We start from the raw sequence: 16436 nt of genomic DNA on the forward strand, positions 1-16436 counted from the left end.
TCCATGTAGGATAGGGACTGTTTTGGCTCTGATTGACTGTATCTACCCCAGAATTATTACAGTGGTAGGCATATAGTGAGCACTTAACAAATGACACTATTCTAATCATTATGAATACTAATAATAATAGTATTATAAAATGAGATAAATGCCAGTTCATTTGCAGGATTGGGGGAATAAGAAGTTTATAGCAACTGCACTGAATTGGGGTGACCACATGATCTACTGCTTTGTACATAGTAAGCACTTAACAAATACCATTATTATTATTATTATTATTATTATTATTATCATTATTATTATTACTAGAAAGGAAGAAATCAGGGTCGGGAGTCCTCTGTTCTAAGAGTCCTCTGTTCTAATCCCAGCTCTGGCACTGGCTTGCTGTGTGATCTTAGGCAAAGCACTTAACTCCACTTTACTTTTTTAATGGTATTTGTTAAGCGCTTACTCTGTGCCAAGCACTGTTCTAAGCGCCGGGATAGGTACAAGGTAATCTGTCCCACATGGGGCTCACAGTCTTAATCCCCATTTTACAGATGAGGTAACTAAGGCCCAGAGAAGTTAAGTGACTTACCCAAGATCATACAACAGACAAGTGGCAGAGCCAGGATTAGAACCCAGGTCCCTCTTGACCCCCAGGCCTGTGTTTTAACCATTAGGCCATGCAGCTTCCTCTTCTGCCAATGGGGATAATAATGCTTGCCCCCTCTAGCCATTGGAAGATAAAATGAGAAAACTGACGCCCAAGAATTTTCTGAATAAAAGGAATACTATACAAATTCAAATCATAATTAGTTACTAGTAGGACCGTAAAAGGTAGCAGTTGGTGAAATAATACAAATCCAGAATTTCTTCAGAGCAACTGGAGTTTTGTGATCTCCACCAACATTTATTTGCACCAAGACAATAGTGAAAGTACATTAGAGCACATCTGAAGCTGGTTGGCATTTCTGCCCTGAAGAGCTATTCCCCTTGATGGATAGAAGCATGTTTGTAGAGCTAGGTGTACCAATGTATACCCATCCTTTCCATTTGATCTCTGCCAAGGGATCTGTACAGTGCCTGGCACATAGTAAGTGCTTAACAAATACCATAAAAAAAAAGAAACCCACCACTGGATGATGTTTATGCTTCTTGATCTCCATTCTCTTGGCCGGGAATGTACTTTCTAACTAACTTTTTCTTTCTTCTAACAATCCATCATGGCCTATTATCCATGAAGCACTAAACCCTTCTTGAACTTCTACTATTCCTAAATTTCCCTCCAGAGATTGAATTATCTTTCATCCATTGATTTACCCAAATCCACTGATACTTTCTGCCTGTCCAACTAAATCCATAGGCTCACCTCTTTACCTTCAATGAATGCTCTCTAGTGATAATAATAATTGAGGTGTTGGTTAAGTGCAAACTCTGGGCCAAACACTGTACTAAGCACTGGAGGGGATAGAAGATAATCACGTTGGACACAGTCCCCTCCCATGTGAGGCTCAGTCCAATCCTAGTATTGTAGGATACGTAAAACAACAATTCCATGTCGCCCTTGTCCACAAACCTCATTATTTTATGGGCTTCACTCATGACCCCTCTCAGCCTTGTGTTACTGGGTTGAAGAGCTCTAATCTTTGCAGTCTGTCCCCAGACAGATGTGGTGCTATCTATCTGATCATTCTAGTTGCTTACTTTTTTAGATTCTTTTATGACTTCTACAAAATGCCAGGATCAGCACAGCACAGAGAGCAGTTATCAGAGAGCACTGCATTACAAGTACGGTTTTAACTGAGATCTGGAAAATAAGCACCATTTTTCTTGCTAAAAAAATCTGAACCACTCTTATTCTTGTCCCCTTTTCTGTGAATCTCCTTTCTCAGCAAAAGTCGCTAAGTAATCTTGTACTTCACACGCCAGACTGAAATCTCCTTCAGGCCACGAGCAGGCCCATCTCATTGCTCAACAAGATGGCCCCAAAGACTGTGGAAGTGAGGGAAGAGATGAAGATTCTTTCCTCTCTGGCACTGTGACCCGCCATTCCTTCCCATCACCAGAAATTTAATACACTTTACGAAATGCCTATATTTTTTAAATTTATTTTTTGTTATCAAAGACAATGTCCAGAAACATTAAGTACTAAAGATCCTGTTTACGACATTGTTTTTTTTTTTTTACAAAAGTTCCTAACAGTGAGTATTTTATTTTCTGATGTGACCTTCATTTATTAATGGTAAGTTGACCAAATCAATGTAATTAAAAAAAACATCAACGCCCTCCCCCACAAACACTTCTGAGTCTGTTGGTTGGAGTAATAAGCACAGTGGTCATGATACCATCAGTTAACTATCAACTCTATCCAGCTCAGGAGCTGAATTTGGATCTTCTGAGTCGTTCCAGACGCATCTCTTAATTGTAGGCACCACGTCTGAAATTCCACATACATAAAATATGTTCATTTCACTCCAATTACACAATATGGCAGTGTTTAAAAAGTCTGAGGATTGCAGTCAATTCATGACAGAGATATCGAAGGCAATGATCACTTAAGGACTAATCATGGGGACATGTCTTGAAAGAAGAGACAGTTAGAAAACGACTGTTTTTGCACGACACCTGGGGAGTAGGCTTACTGGTTCTGTGCATGGGTCCAAGCACTTTAAAGAGAACACGTTCATTAAGCAGAAATTCCAGTACTAGATGGTCCATATGTTCCAAACTGCTGATCCAGTCTCAGTGCCAAAGGCTTTTGGTTGCCCAGCCATATGGTTCAAACAAGAAGTCAAAGCCCATTCAAGCTCACTTTGGACACCGCTTGGCTCAAACCAGTTGGAGCTGACTTCTGCGCCTGTCTCACCCTCCTCTGGGCTCTATTTTTCTGCCTCTGGATATGTAGGATACTTGACCGTCTCTATTTTCTCTTTGACTTTGTAGGATGGATAAAGGCCTGTTCTTCCCAACTTCCTATTGATGCCTTTGGAATAGCCATCCCAGTGGTTTCCAGCCACACCAATGACGTCTCCGGGCTCCATGGGGATTTCATCAGCAGTTTGTGGGTGGTGAGGGTAAATGGCAACTTGGTTGTGGGCATTCTGCCCTCCGAAATAGTAAATGTCATCCAAAGAATGGAAGGAGGCAGAGGCATCTGGATGCAGGGTCTGCATGATTTCATAAGCCACTCGGCACACCTTGGAAGAGAGAAACAAGCAGTCAGTGCCCAGGACTTCTCCCTGCCAAAAACTTTAACACCCCAGGCCCAGTTCAGGGACTTCAGGGAAACTGAGAAGCAGCGTGATAGAACATGGTCGTGGGAGTCAAAAGGACCTGGGTTCTAACCCGACACATTCAATCCATCACTAAATCCTGTCAGTCCCACCTTCACAACATCACTAAAATCTGCCCTTTCCTCTCCATCCAAACTGCAACCACATTAATACAATCGCTCATCCTATCCCTCCTGGATTACTGCATCAGCCACCTCGTTGACCTCCCAGCCTCCTGTCTCTCCCCACAGTAGTCTATGCTTCACTATGATGCCTGGATTAGTTTTCAAAAAAAAAAAAAAAAAGTTAAGGACATCTTTCCTTACTCCTCAAATAACCCCAGTGGTTGTCCATCCACCTCCACATCAAACAAAAACCCCTCACAATTGGCTTCAAAGCCCTCAATCACCTTGCCCCCTCCTTCCTCATCTCGCTACTCTCCTACTACAACCCAGCCCACACACTTTGCTCCTCTAATGCTAACTTTCTCACTGTGCCTTGATTTCGTCTATCTTGCCACTGACCCCTCGCCCACATCCTGCCTCTGGCCTGGAACGCCCTCCCTCTTCAAAACCGACAGACAATTACTCTCTCCCCCTTGAAGGCCTTATTGAAGGCACATCTCCTCTAAGAGGCCTTCCCTGACTAAGCTCCCTTTCCTCTTCTCCCACTCCCTTCTGCGTCACCCTGACTTGCTCCCTTTGATCTTCCCCATTCCCAGCCTCACAGCACCTAGGTACAAATCTTTAATTCATTTATTTATATCAATGTCTGTCTCCCCTTCCTCTAGACAGTAAGCTCAATGTGGGCAGGGAATGTGTCCATTTATTGTTGTATTGTACTCTCCCAAACACTTAGTACAGTGTTCTGCACATAGTAAGTGCTCAATAAATACGACTGACAATGTATGAATGAATGAAATAAGGGCTCCGCCACTTATCTGCTGCATGGCCTTGGGCAAGTGTGTCCTAGAGAAGCAGCGTGGCTCAGTGGAAAGAGCACGGGCTTTGGAGTCAGAGGTCAATCAATCAATCAATCAATCGTATTTATTGAGCGCTTACTATGTGCAGAGCACTGTACTAAGCGCTTGGGAAGTACAAATTGGCAACACATAGAGACAGTCCCTACCCAACAGTGGGCTCACAGTCTAAAAGGGGGAGACAGAGAACAGAACCAAACATACCAACAAAATAAAATAAATAGGATAGAAATGTACAAGTAAAATAAATAAATAAATAAATAAATAGAGTAATAACTATGTACAACCATATATACATATATACAGGTGCTGTGGGGAAGGGAAGGAGGTAAGATGGGGGGATGGAGAGGGGGACGAGGGGGAGAGGAAGGAAGGGGCTCAGTCTGGGAAGCAGAGGTGATCGGGTCATGGGTTCAAATCCTGGCTCTGCCAACTGTCAGCTGTGTGACTTTGGGCAAGTCACTTAACTTCTCTGTGCCTCAGTTACCTCATCTGTAAAATGGGGATTAAGACTGTGAGCCCCCCGTGGGACAACCTGATCACCCTGTAACCTCCCCAGCCCTTAGAACAGTGCTTTGCACATAGTATGCGCTTAATAAATGCCATAAAAAAGTCACTTCAATTCTCTGGACCTCAGTTACCTCCTCTGCAAAATGGGAATTAAGACTGTGAGCCCCATGTGGGGCATGGACTGGTCCAACCATATAACAAGCGCTTAACAAATCCCTTAAAAAATGTCAGAGTCCATTAGTGGAGAAATGCTCCAATCCTATCTTTTCTCTATACTGTAAGCTCGTTATGGGCAGGGAACATGTCTGCTAATTCTGTTTTGTTGAACTCTTCAAAGTGCTTAACTCAGTGCTGTGCACATAGTAAGCGCTCAATAAATACCACTGACTGATTGATAGTGGGGCATGAGCCTTAGATTCTAGGTGTAATGTCGCCATCAGCTTGCTTTATGTCATTAAAAAAAACAATTCCCAAAGGGGTTTGGATTTTGCCCCCACCTTGGGAGAGAATGTGGGCTTTTGGGAAAAAACATTTCTAGGCAAACCCCTTAAGGTTTACATCAGTGACAAGAAGTCAGTCGGATGCTACACATAATATAGCCATCATTATGGTTAGACGACAGTGAGAAAGCTCCCAGTGGTGAAAGAGTTTGTGAGCATGAAGGATTGCGTTTCCCACACTGCTACATTCATTGCCTTGGCAATATGGAGGATGGAACTAATCAGCAGAGCTAATCAGAGATTAGATGCTAATCTGCCTGAAACAATGGATGACTAATATTTGAAATATGATTATTATTAACAATAATACTGAGGGCAGTGCTGTTCATTCAGTAAGCCCTTACTAAATACTTTGACCATTAGAACCTATGCAATATTTTTCTTCTAAGAGGTTTTGGAAAACTATCCCCATACTTTCCTTCTCCCACACTAGCAAATCCAATTTTCTTCTTGACCCCCTCCAGTCTGGCTTCCGGTCCCATTACTCCACAGAAACTACCCTCTCTAAGGTCACCAGTGATCCCCTTCTTGGCAAATCCAACAGCCTCTACTCCATACTAATCTTCCCAGACCTCTCAGCTGCTTTCGACACTGTAGACCACCCTCTTCTCCTGGAAACATTAGCTAATTTTGGCTTCACTGACACTGTTGTCTTCTCGTTCTCCTAGGTCTCTGGCCACTCATTCTCAGTCTACTTTTAGGCTCCTCTTCTGCCTCCCGTCCCTTAACTTTGGGAGTCCCTCAATGCTCAGTTTTGGGTCCCCTTCTAGTCTCCATTTTCACCTATTCCCTCGGAGAACTAATTCATTTGATCTCATGGCTTCTCTTTGCAGATGATTCCCAAATCTACTTCTCCAGTCCTTATCTCTATCCTTCTCTGCAGTCTTGTATTTCCTCCTGCCTTCAGGATATCTCTATTTGGATGTCCTGCCAATACCTCAAACTCAACATGTCCAAAACAGAGCTTCTTATCTTGTCACTCAAACCCCATCCTTCCCATGACTTTTCCATCACTATAGACAGCACTACAGTGTCACTGTAGCCCTGCTGGCTGGGCATGGCGGCCCTCCCAGAACTCCACTGGGGCCAAGTATTGAAGGCTAAAATACAGGCAAATGATGAATTCACTAATGTTCACTGCATTCTGACTGTATGGGAGCTCTTACTAGGCACTAGGGAAGAGTGTTCAAGAAAGGATAAATAAGACTCACTCCCGGCCCTCAGAGGGTTTGCAGTTCTAACAAGAAAACAAATATGGGTCTAGATTTCCTAGAAATGAAAAAAGCACCCAAATCAACTACTCTGAACTTCACCCTTGAAGAAGGGCTGGCCTGATCAGTGGGGCACCCAAAAGCTTGCCCAACAAGTCGGAGAAAGTTGGGGGCATGAGCAGAGCCCTGGAGCAAATGCCGAAGAAGGTAAATCTGGGGTTTGGAGTATCTCCTGGCTTTCTGGGAACACTGGGGAGTGCATGGTCCTCATCTTTGTCTCAGCTTCCAGGGGCAGCAAGTCAGGGACGATGGTTTTAGACTGTGAGCTCGTTGTTTAGGGATTGTCTCTATCTGTTGCCGAATTGTACTTTCCAAGTGTTTAGTTCAGTGCTCTGCACACAGTAAGCACTCAATAAATACAACTGAATGAATGAATGAATCTCCTGGTCTTCTTACCCTCCAGGGATAGCAGGATTAAGGAAATGAAATTGAACGGGGCTTCTGCTTTCATAGAAGAAAAAGACACCTGGAAATCAGAGCACTACTGCCCTTTCCTTCTATTCTTGGAAATAATGGCCAGGGTCAATCTCTGGGCCCCCACTGTGACCGCCTTGGCCTATACTTGGGTTTTGGGGCTGTTTCAGTGTCTCCAAATGAGTGGAAATTCTAGGGCTGACAATCTGCCTGTTGGAAAGGAATGTGGGTCTGCCTCCTACCTTACAGAGGCTTCCAAGTGGACATCAGATTCATAATGAAATTTGTTCATTATGGGGCAGGGAACGCATCTGCACTCTCCCAAGTGCTTAATATAGTGCTCTACACATAGTCAGTGCTCAATAATTACTATTGATTGACTGACTGAGAATTACACTACACAACAGAGAGTGCTGTGTCTAAAAGAGGAAGGGATGCATCGCAGGAGGAAGTAGTTTTGCAGTTGTATGGAATTACATTCTTGCTAATATTATCACAGCTATTGTTAGAGTTCTGTTTACAATGTCTCCTCTATTCATACTCTGCTTGGCTCTGATTATGTATTAGTTTTGGAAAATCATGGTCCTCATAATGAGAAAAGCCCATGACCCTCAGATCTTTATGAGCAATGTTTCTTACCACCTTCTTTGATTTTTTTGCGCACTGCCATCAGCATAAGCAAAATATTAGCCCTCAGTTATTTCTCGGATTATTTCTATGTTAGAAAGTAATTTTAATAGCATAACATACCCTGCAAGCAAATGTAGTAAGCAGAAAGGAAGGCCTGTGAAAGAAGCCATTTTGTATACAGCATTTGGAAATGGGATTGCTGCTTCATCAAACCCACTCAGTCCTTTTCAAAGAAATATTTGTAAATCATTCCCATGTTAAACCATCTTCTGGATTTTGGTTTCCCACTTTCTAAGCTGCTCCTAGCACAAATAACGTGACTCCAAGAAGCACCAAATAAAAGGGCCAAGAATAATAACCACAAAAGGCCATGATCAGAATAACGCTTTGCCTTCCACAGCCCCTTTCCGCCAAGGAGTCGACTGCTTCAAAGACCTTGGTCTAGTTCTGGTCAAACAAATAATAATAATTAATCATTATGGTATTTTTAAGTGCTTACTATATGCCAAACACTGTTCTAAGTGCTGGGGTAGATACAAGGTAATCAGGATGCCCCATGTGAGGCTCACAGTCTTAATCCCCATTTTACAGATGAGGTAACTGAGGCACAGGGAAGTTAGGTGACTTGCCCAACATCACAGTTGACAAGTGGAAAGAAAGCAAGAGGAGGGAGTGGACCACAGTTACGAAGGGGCTGAGTGGTCAAGGAGCATCCAATCTTCACACCCACATGAGGATGGGACCAAGCAACCAACTGTCTGTATGGAGGACTTACTGTGTGCAGTACACTGTACTAAGCACTTGGGAGAGTACAGTGTAACAACATAAAGACACTCCCTGCCCACAATGAGCTTACAGTCTAGGGTCCACTCTCAAAAGGGCCTGCAGACTTGGTATGAAATTGGCTTTCTTCATGTGCAGTGATGTTCAAAGGTAGCCAAAAGCTGTTGCCTTGCACATGGGTAAGTGGCATTTGGGGTTACTGGCATTACTCTCCCCTTCATAATGGAGAATCTAGGGAGTCAAATTTGTTCATTTTCCAGTTTGGACTCAAGGGGAGTGAAGCACTGTGGTTAAGCCACCTACATGACTCACCCTGAAGAAAGATTAAATATTGTGGGAAAAATCTTTTTGTGGTGCTCCAACACACACACTCTCTCTCTCTCTCTCTCTCTCTCTCTCTCTCTCTCTCTCTCTCTCTTTCTCTCTCTGTCCTCTAGAGGGCTTGTCTTCCAGCTCAGAGCATTTGCTTTATGAATGTCCCCAAATGAACAACAATGCTGTACAAATGAGCTGAAACAAATACTAGTTTCCAACCATGTGCAAGACTGTAAGCTTGTTTTGGGCTGGACTGTGTCTGTAAAATTGTTATATTGTACTCCCTCAGGCATTTAGTACAGTGCTGTGCACACAGTAAGTGCTCAATGAACACAATTGACTGCTACCTGTGATGAGATCTCAAGAGTGAAACATTTGGCAGCGTTCAAGACAAAATGACAGGAAGCAAAGCAAACGTTTCCAGGGTGAAGATGTGGATGAGGAACTGAATGATCTATTCCAGTGGCCAACATGCTATGTTAGGTGGCTGTCAGAATTTCACTTGCCCTTTAAAGCCCTCGGAAGTGCTGAGGTCCGGTTGAATTAGAGAGATACTCTTTTCTGGTTGGAACAGAGCTTTCTGCCCCAGATGGGCTAACTTCCCTAGTTCTCTTAACATCAACGGGAGTGCTGCCTTCACTTGTAAGAATTACTGATCCATGCAGTAATACACCCATTCTCTGAACCTCCTGGCTGCTGCTGTGCACATGAATTTGGATAACTGGGCTATTTTAAGATTCAAACAGAACAGAAACACAGGAAGAATATTCTCTTATGCCTTCGGCCTGCCTTAAGCTCTGGGAGAAAGTCTATAGAAATTCAAAATGTCCGACTGGTTGAAAGTGAGAACAGGGAGAGAATTGTTGTATTTTATTCTTCACACCTGGCTGTAATAATAATAATAACAATAATAATCAATGTGTTATGTCCCTGGCTCACCTGGGGCTCCCAGTCCAAGGGGGAGGAAGGATAGCTGCCATTTTACTGACAAGGACACTTAGGCACAGTGAAGTTAAATGATTTGCCCACCAATGTCACACACAGCAGGCCTGAACCACAATGGTGCAGGGATGCTTACCCCGATCCTCTGTCTCCTTAACCTGTGCTCTTTCCACTAGACCACATTGCTCCCAAGACCCTCCACTGAGGAAGGCCTTTTTCTTCCTCTTTCTCCCCAGGATGAACCCTCAGGAATGGTACAGATGAAGTGTGTGGAATGACAGAAAGAAGTCTGCCTAGCCTGGGGCCCCTGATCAGGTGTGCTGGAAAGAGGCCACTGCACCCCTCACGCTGGTCTATGTGGGACAGGAGGCCTGGCCTAGGACACAGGGATGCTGTCTGTCCTTGCTGGCAGCCAACAGAGCAGAGCCATAAGAGGTTAGGAGAGCTGGGGCTTGTCACAGAGATTCAAAAGTTGATTCCTGGGCATTTCCTTGCAGAATGGTTGCTAGCGGAAAGACTACAGAGTGCTCACCTTCTCTACCCCTCGGGGCTATCTGGAGGTGAACTCCAGGCTGCTCATTCCAGGGGTGGCCCTGTGGGGCCTCTTTACTTTGTCCTGGCGCATTTTCATCACACTATCAATCAATGGTATTTGTTGAGCACTTATTCTGTGCTGAGCACTCTACCAAATACATTGTTATTAAACAAAACAAAACAATGCCTGGTCCCTTGCCTCACACTCCCAGAGAGGATGGAACCTCAGCCCCATAAGAAAAAAAAAAATAAAGATTTGGCTTCCTGTTTCGGAAGTACAACCCTTCGGAGAGGAGCTCACTGCATGCGACGGAATAGAGCGAAACCCACATAATTAAGGCTCCATTTAAATTCCCAATGTACACACGAGCTTGATTGGGCCACTCAACCAAACAACCCCATGGTATACAATTATCTGCAAAGACCAGACTCAATGGGCGATTGTGAGGGCTGCTTAAATTAACTGTACAGTTTCTTGCCTGGTGAAAACGTAATTGACCTTGAAGAGGAATGATAAGAACCAAGATAAAATGAGTAACTGCAGGGCAATTGAGTATGTCTGATGGCTGGATGGTTAAAACCTCTTAGTAACAGTTCACTGATGTGTGAGGAGGGAGGAATCCTGCTTCCATATTGGCTCTTTGCAAAATCAGAAAGTATTAAGCAATGTTAATTGCTTTCTGTTTCTGTTTAATGCTTGTGAACAAGCCAAGTGCTTTCAACAACTCCAGTGACTGGCTTTGGTAGGAGGCGTTAAACTATTGCCCACAAATACCTAAACGTTCAAGGCTCTCAAACAGCTGTTTTACGAATCTCTTTCATGTTTCCGTGAAAAAGGACCATTCCGGAACTGTGAGAAAATCACACTTGAACTCACAAAGTGGCGTTCAATGAAAACTGAAGAAAACAAAGTCTCCTAGCCCCAAGGAGGAATGAAAATAATGCAGCAGGTAGCTAGAAATGTAAGATGCTCCATGGCAATTTACCTGGGAAGAGAATGTGCAGACCAGGAAGTCTGCCTGGGAGAGGAAGTGGATATCCAGGATAACACCCCGCAGTGAGTTTTCAGTGTATCGATTATGCAGCCCGGCCGACCAGGATATGGAATTGTCACTGATGAACTCATAATTTGGATACCTGAGAAAACAAACAAACAATCGCAGCTGAGCAAGATGGCTTGGAAATCTCCCTGGTTTTAACAAGAAGTCCGTCCCTGAGTCAGGCAGAGTGTCCATCATCCATGCTGGGAAGAAGTGTTCTGATTTGAACAGTGGAATCAGAGTGGCAGGAACTCCACGGCTGAGCTCAGACCCGAGCAACATTGGACAATCCCTGAGAGGATTCATGGTGAAGAGACCCCCTTCCCCCACATCTTCTCCACAATCTCTTCACAGGTTTACCTGTTTGGCTTAAAGTTTGGCACTCAATGGATCCTTTCACTGAGTGGACCAGCTTGATTACTGTCTACTTAGGCTGTAAACTCACTGTGGGCAGGGAATGTGTCTGTTTACTGTTGTACTGTACTCTCCCCAGTGCTTAGTATAGTGCTCTGCACACATTAAGTGCTCAATAAATACGAATGACTTACTGAATGGCCCATTTTAAGCCAATTCTCCCATTACGTACATGAGCTGAAGGAATCATTTACTCTGAGAACCTGAAAAAGCTGTGGAAAGGCCCAAGGTTCTTAATTAATTCACTGCTCATTCATTGCTTGCAAACAGAGAAATTCTGACTCAACAAACATTCAAAGCAATTTATTGAAATTTGTTTATTTTTTCTTTTCTTGCTCTTCATTTTGACTATTGTTAGTAGGTTTATTAGTACTATCATTATTGACCTGTATTAAGTGCTTTTAACATGCCCTGTATTAAAAACCAGAGTGATGGCCTGAAATTAGTTCATAAACAGTCCCTCACACCCAAAAGGGCTCATCATTAAATGGGCAGGACTGACTCCTAAAACAAGAAAAATATAAACTGATCAACAAGCAAAACAAGTCAGAGTTCAACAGTTGGAAGACTGAGATTGAAATCAACAACTGAAGGACACAGTCCTCAGGCACCCCACTGCTCTGGGCAGCTGCTGGAGAGAACGTTATAATAGAGGTCTACAGGGGTGAAACTGCTCAGTGAAGAGAGGGACTACAAGAATGGTCCTGGAACTTGTGTTGTGCCCTTGGAACTGGGAGCCCCAAAGGCAGGGAGACAAAGCCACATGGCTGTGACTTTTTGCTCCCTTTGCTCTTGGTGGGTTGTGGGGGAGGGGCAGGGGAGACTATCTTGATTCCCACAGTGTCTTGGGGGGGAATGACAGTAGCTCTGGCCCTCAAGCCAACCACAACAGATCTTGGCATCCCAAAGAGAGGAGAACTCCAGGCTGCGTGGCTGTGTGCAACCATCACAGCTCAATCCTTGGCTCTTTGTTCTTTTGTTTTTTATTCCCCCCTCTTGGGAGCAGAACCATCTGCTTGGATTCAAAGATTACTTCTACACAGATATGATCCCCATATCTGCATCTCCAGCCTTGGCCTTCCCATCTTCCTTGTATTTTCCTGGATGTCATCATTTGGATGCTGTGCCATCATTTCAGTCATAACACTTCCCTCTTATACTCCGACAGCATACTGGCTTTCCCACACCATTAACACATCACTATTCTCCCTGTTTCCTAACTGCAAAGCCTGGGAGTCATTTTAGGTCTTCGTTCTTATCTACCACTCATTTTAATTTCTCATTATCCACATTCTCACCAGAAGCTTGGGAACATAAGGAAGTGTAAAATGTGAGGCAGGAGTCCCTTCCAATAATGAATACTTAATGATTCTGACTCCTCTCTCCCAGTTACACAACCATAGTCCTATCGTGAGCCCTAGTGACTGGATTAACGAAGCTGCCATCCCTATATGCAAAGGCCACATCTTGAACACTGCCCTCTTGGTTCAACTCGTCCCTCTGGTCCCTCCACTGCTGTTGCACCACTGACCTCTGGCCCTGGATCACCCCAGCAGTCAATTTCCTCCACTGGCTCCTGGACTCCAGTAGCTGAGTGTTGTTGGCAAAACTCCAGAAACCAGGCTTCTGTGACTTCGTCTTGACTTTGGCCTGCACCAATTATTCTGCCTTCTATTCTGCTCAGCAACTCTGTTATTATCTCCTATGTATTCTAACTCCTGACAACCTCACTAATAATAATAATAATGATGATGGCATTTATTAAGTGCTTACTATGTGCAAAGCACTGTTCTAAGTGCTGGGAAGGTTACAAGGTGATCGGGTTGTCCCACGAGGGGCTCACAGTCTTAATCCCCATTTTACAGATGAGGTAATTTAGGCACAGAGAAGTTAAGTGACTTGCCCAGTCACACAGCTGACAATTTGGCGGAGCTGGGATTTGAACCCATGACCTCTGACTCCAAAGCCCATCCTCTTTCCACTGAGCCATGCTGCTTCACTACTACCAGATAGCATCCATCACAAATGACCTTCTCTGAGCTCCAACCTCCTCTTCTCTCCTCACTCCCACTTCCAAATTCTCCTCCTTTCCATCTTGAGTAGCCAGTGTAGGAATGCAGGGAGGGCTCCTCACCAGGTGCTAATCAGATAAAATGGGGAGATTGCTCCAATACCATCATAAATACTCATTCACCCCTCACATCCAAGCTGTCACCAAAACCTGCCGGTCTCAGCTCCGCAACATTGCCAAGATCCGCCCTTTCCTCTCCATCCAAACTGCTACCCTGCTCATTCAAGCTCTCATCCTATCCCGTCTGGACTACTGTACCAGCCTTCTCTCTGATCTCCCATCCTCGTGTCTCTCTCCACTTCAATCCATACTTCATGCTGCTGCCCGGATTATCTTTGTCCAGAAACGCTCTGGGCATATTACTCCCCTCCTCAAAAATCTCCAGTGGCTACCAATCAATCTGCGCATCAGGCAGAAACTCCTCACCCTGGGCTTCAAGGCTCTCCATCACCTCGCCCCCTCCTACCTCACCTCCCTTCTCTCCTTCTACTGCCCAGCCCGCAACCTCCGCTCCTCCACCGCTAATCTCCTCACTGTACCTCGTTCTCGCCTGTCCCGCCGTCGACGCCCGGCCCACGTCATCCCCCGGGCCTGGAATGCCCTCCCTCTGCCCCTCTGCCAAGCTAGCTCTCTTCCTCCCTTCAAGGCCCTGCTGAGAGCTCACCTCCTCCAGGAGGCCTTCCCAGACTGAGCCCCTTCCTTCCTCTCCCCCTCGTCCCCCTCTCCATCCCCCCCCATCTTACCTCCTTCCCTTCCCCCACAGCACCTGTATATATGTATATATGGTTGTACATATTTATTACTCTATTTATTTATTTATTTATTTTACTTGTACATTTCTATCCTATTTATTTTATTTTGTTGGTATGTTTGGTTCTGTTCTCTGTCTCCCCCTTTTAGACTGTGAGCCCACTGTTGGGTAGGGACTGTCTCTATGTGTTGCCAATTTGTACTTCCCAAGCGCTTAGTACAGTGCTCTGCACATAGTAAGCACTCAATAAATATGATTGATTGATTGATTGATTGATTGATAAATAACATGCTGTAAAGACCTCAAGCCTCACACAGGGAGTGGGGGGAAGGCCCCACAAAAATTCATTAGCTCTGAGTGGCTATAGAGAAGAGAAGAGAGTGAAATGGCCTTTGTTCACATTGATTGATTGATAGATTTATTGGTTTTATCTGTGGATTTTCGCCAGAGAAGGCAATGGCGAGATGATAAATGGGCCTGTCTAGAAAATGGAAAAGCCAGAAGCAAGCTTAGGCAGCACTCCACATACCTTAAATTCATTTTTGCCTTTTCTAATTTTTCACCAACCACAGCTGGGCCTCCATTACTGAACCCCATGTGGTTGCCAATAATTTGTGCATTGGTCATGAATAATGTACAAACTGGAATCAGGCATAAGTCTGACTCAGATGCAGAAGGGGACTTCTCGGAAATCCTGGTTATCTTGCTCTTGGCTGGCTTGGGGCTGTGTGTGAGGTTCCTCTCTATCCAACCAGGTTGTTTTTCACTCTGTCTGACTCCCTGAGAGATGATGATAATCCAACACTCGGCATTTACAGCCGCTTTTTGTGCAAGGGCAGGGCAGGGGTGGAGTCAATGGCACAGCCCTCGTGAGGTTTGACAACCTGAAGAGATGTAGGCTCACAGAGATGGGCTAAGGCTGCATCTTGTTTTGGAGCAATCTTTCCTTACTAAAATGATGGCTGACAGAAGGGTGGTTTTACAGTGGGACCAATTCTGGGATCCGGTCTTCCAATCTGGCCTGAGGCAGAAGTCTAGTGAGACTGCATCTTCTCCTGAAATGTCTGTCCTGGCCCTGCTCTGATGCTCCTGTTATTTTTCACCTTTGCACTAATAATAATAGCAACAGTAATAACAACAATAACAATAATAACTGTGGTTATTTAAGCACTTTCTATTTGCCAATCACTGGCCTAAGTGCTGATACAGGCTAATCCATCAATAGCACTTATTGGACGCTTACTGTGTGCAAAGCACTTGGGAGAATATAATATAACAGTGTTGGTAGACCCATTCCCTGCCCACAAGGAGCTTACATTATCGGGGACAGACATTAATATAAATGAAATTATGGATATGTAATCTGTATGGATATGTAATACTTTGGGGCTGAGGGCTGGGTTGAATAAAGGGTTACAAATCCAAGTACAAGGGTGATGAAGAAGAGCCTGGGAAAAGAAGAAATGAGGGCTAAATCGGAGAAAACCTCTGGGAGGAGATGTGCTTTTAATAAGACTTTGAAGATGGGGAGAGTTATTGCCTGTCAGATATGAAAGGGGAGGGCATTCCAGCCCCTTCTGACTCCCAGCTCCTGCTCGATACATTAGGTCATGCTGCTTTTCACTTTTCCCTTGCACTTCACAAGGCCCCTTCCTAAGCCAATCAGAGAATCATATGCAATGATAGCTTACCATCATTGTTTCTTCATTTTTGATGGAAAATGGAGACTTTAATAGCAGGGAGAGTATCTTTCAATTAGCATCTCTCCAGGGATGAAGGGTTAGGTGGGGTGGGAGGGAGAGAGGAAGTGGGGGAGAGCAGATTTCTAGAGGACAGAACTAAGCATCACAAGTGCCTGAGCCCAGAACTCTTTCCGTGTCACTGACAAATGTTTTAGCATTTTAATTTCAATGCTGAGGGTGAGCTTTTCCCCACTGACTCTGAGTGATAATTGTTGTGAAGGTACAGTCTCTCTGCACAGCTTCAAACTGGCACTGTGCTACAGCTCCATCTGCCCTCATTATATTT

The 16436-nt window shown here is 44.4% G+C and overlaps 1 protein-coding gene across 6 annotated transcripts in view; it reads right to left on the bottom strand.

The window, feature by feature from the left end:
- Nucleotides 1-2074: 2074 nt before the first annotated feature.
- FUT8 (fucosyltransferase 8) overlaps nt 2075-16436 on the bottom strand; it is a 392751-nt gene continuing 378389 nt past the window's right edge. For all 6 annotated transcript variants that reach the window (XM_038765688.1, XM_038765691.1, XM_038765685.1 and 3 more), the window contains 2 exons: nt 11119-11269; nt 2075-3179 (listed from right to left, as the gene is read on the bottom strand). In XM_038765688.1, coding sequence (XP_038621616.1) covers nt 2862-3179; nt 11119-11269 — 469 coding nt within the window. In that variant the 3' untranslated portion in view covers nt 2075-2861. The remainder of the gene's footprint in view (nt 3180-11118; nt 11270-16436) is intronic.

This window comes from Tachyglossus aculeatus, chromosome 23 (assembly GCF_015852505.1).
Source record: "Tachyglossus aculeatus isolate mTacAcu1 chromosome 23, mTacAcu1.pri, whole genome shotgun sequence".
Taxonomy (NCBI): Eukaryota; Metazoa; Chordata; class Mammalia; order Monotremata; family Tachyglossidae; genus Tachyglossus; species Tachyglossus aculeatus.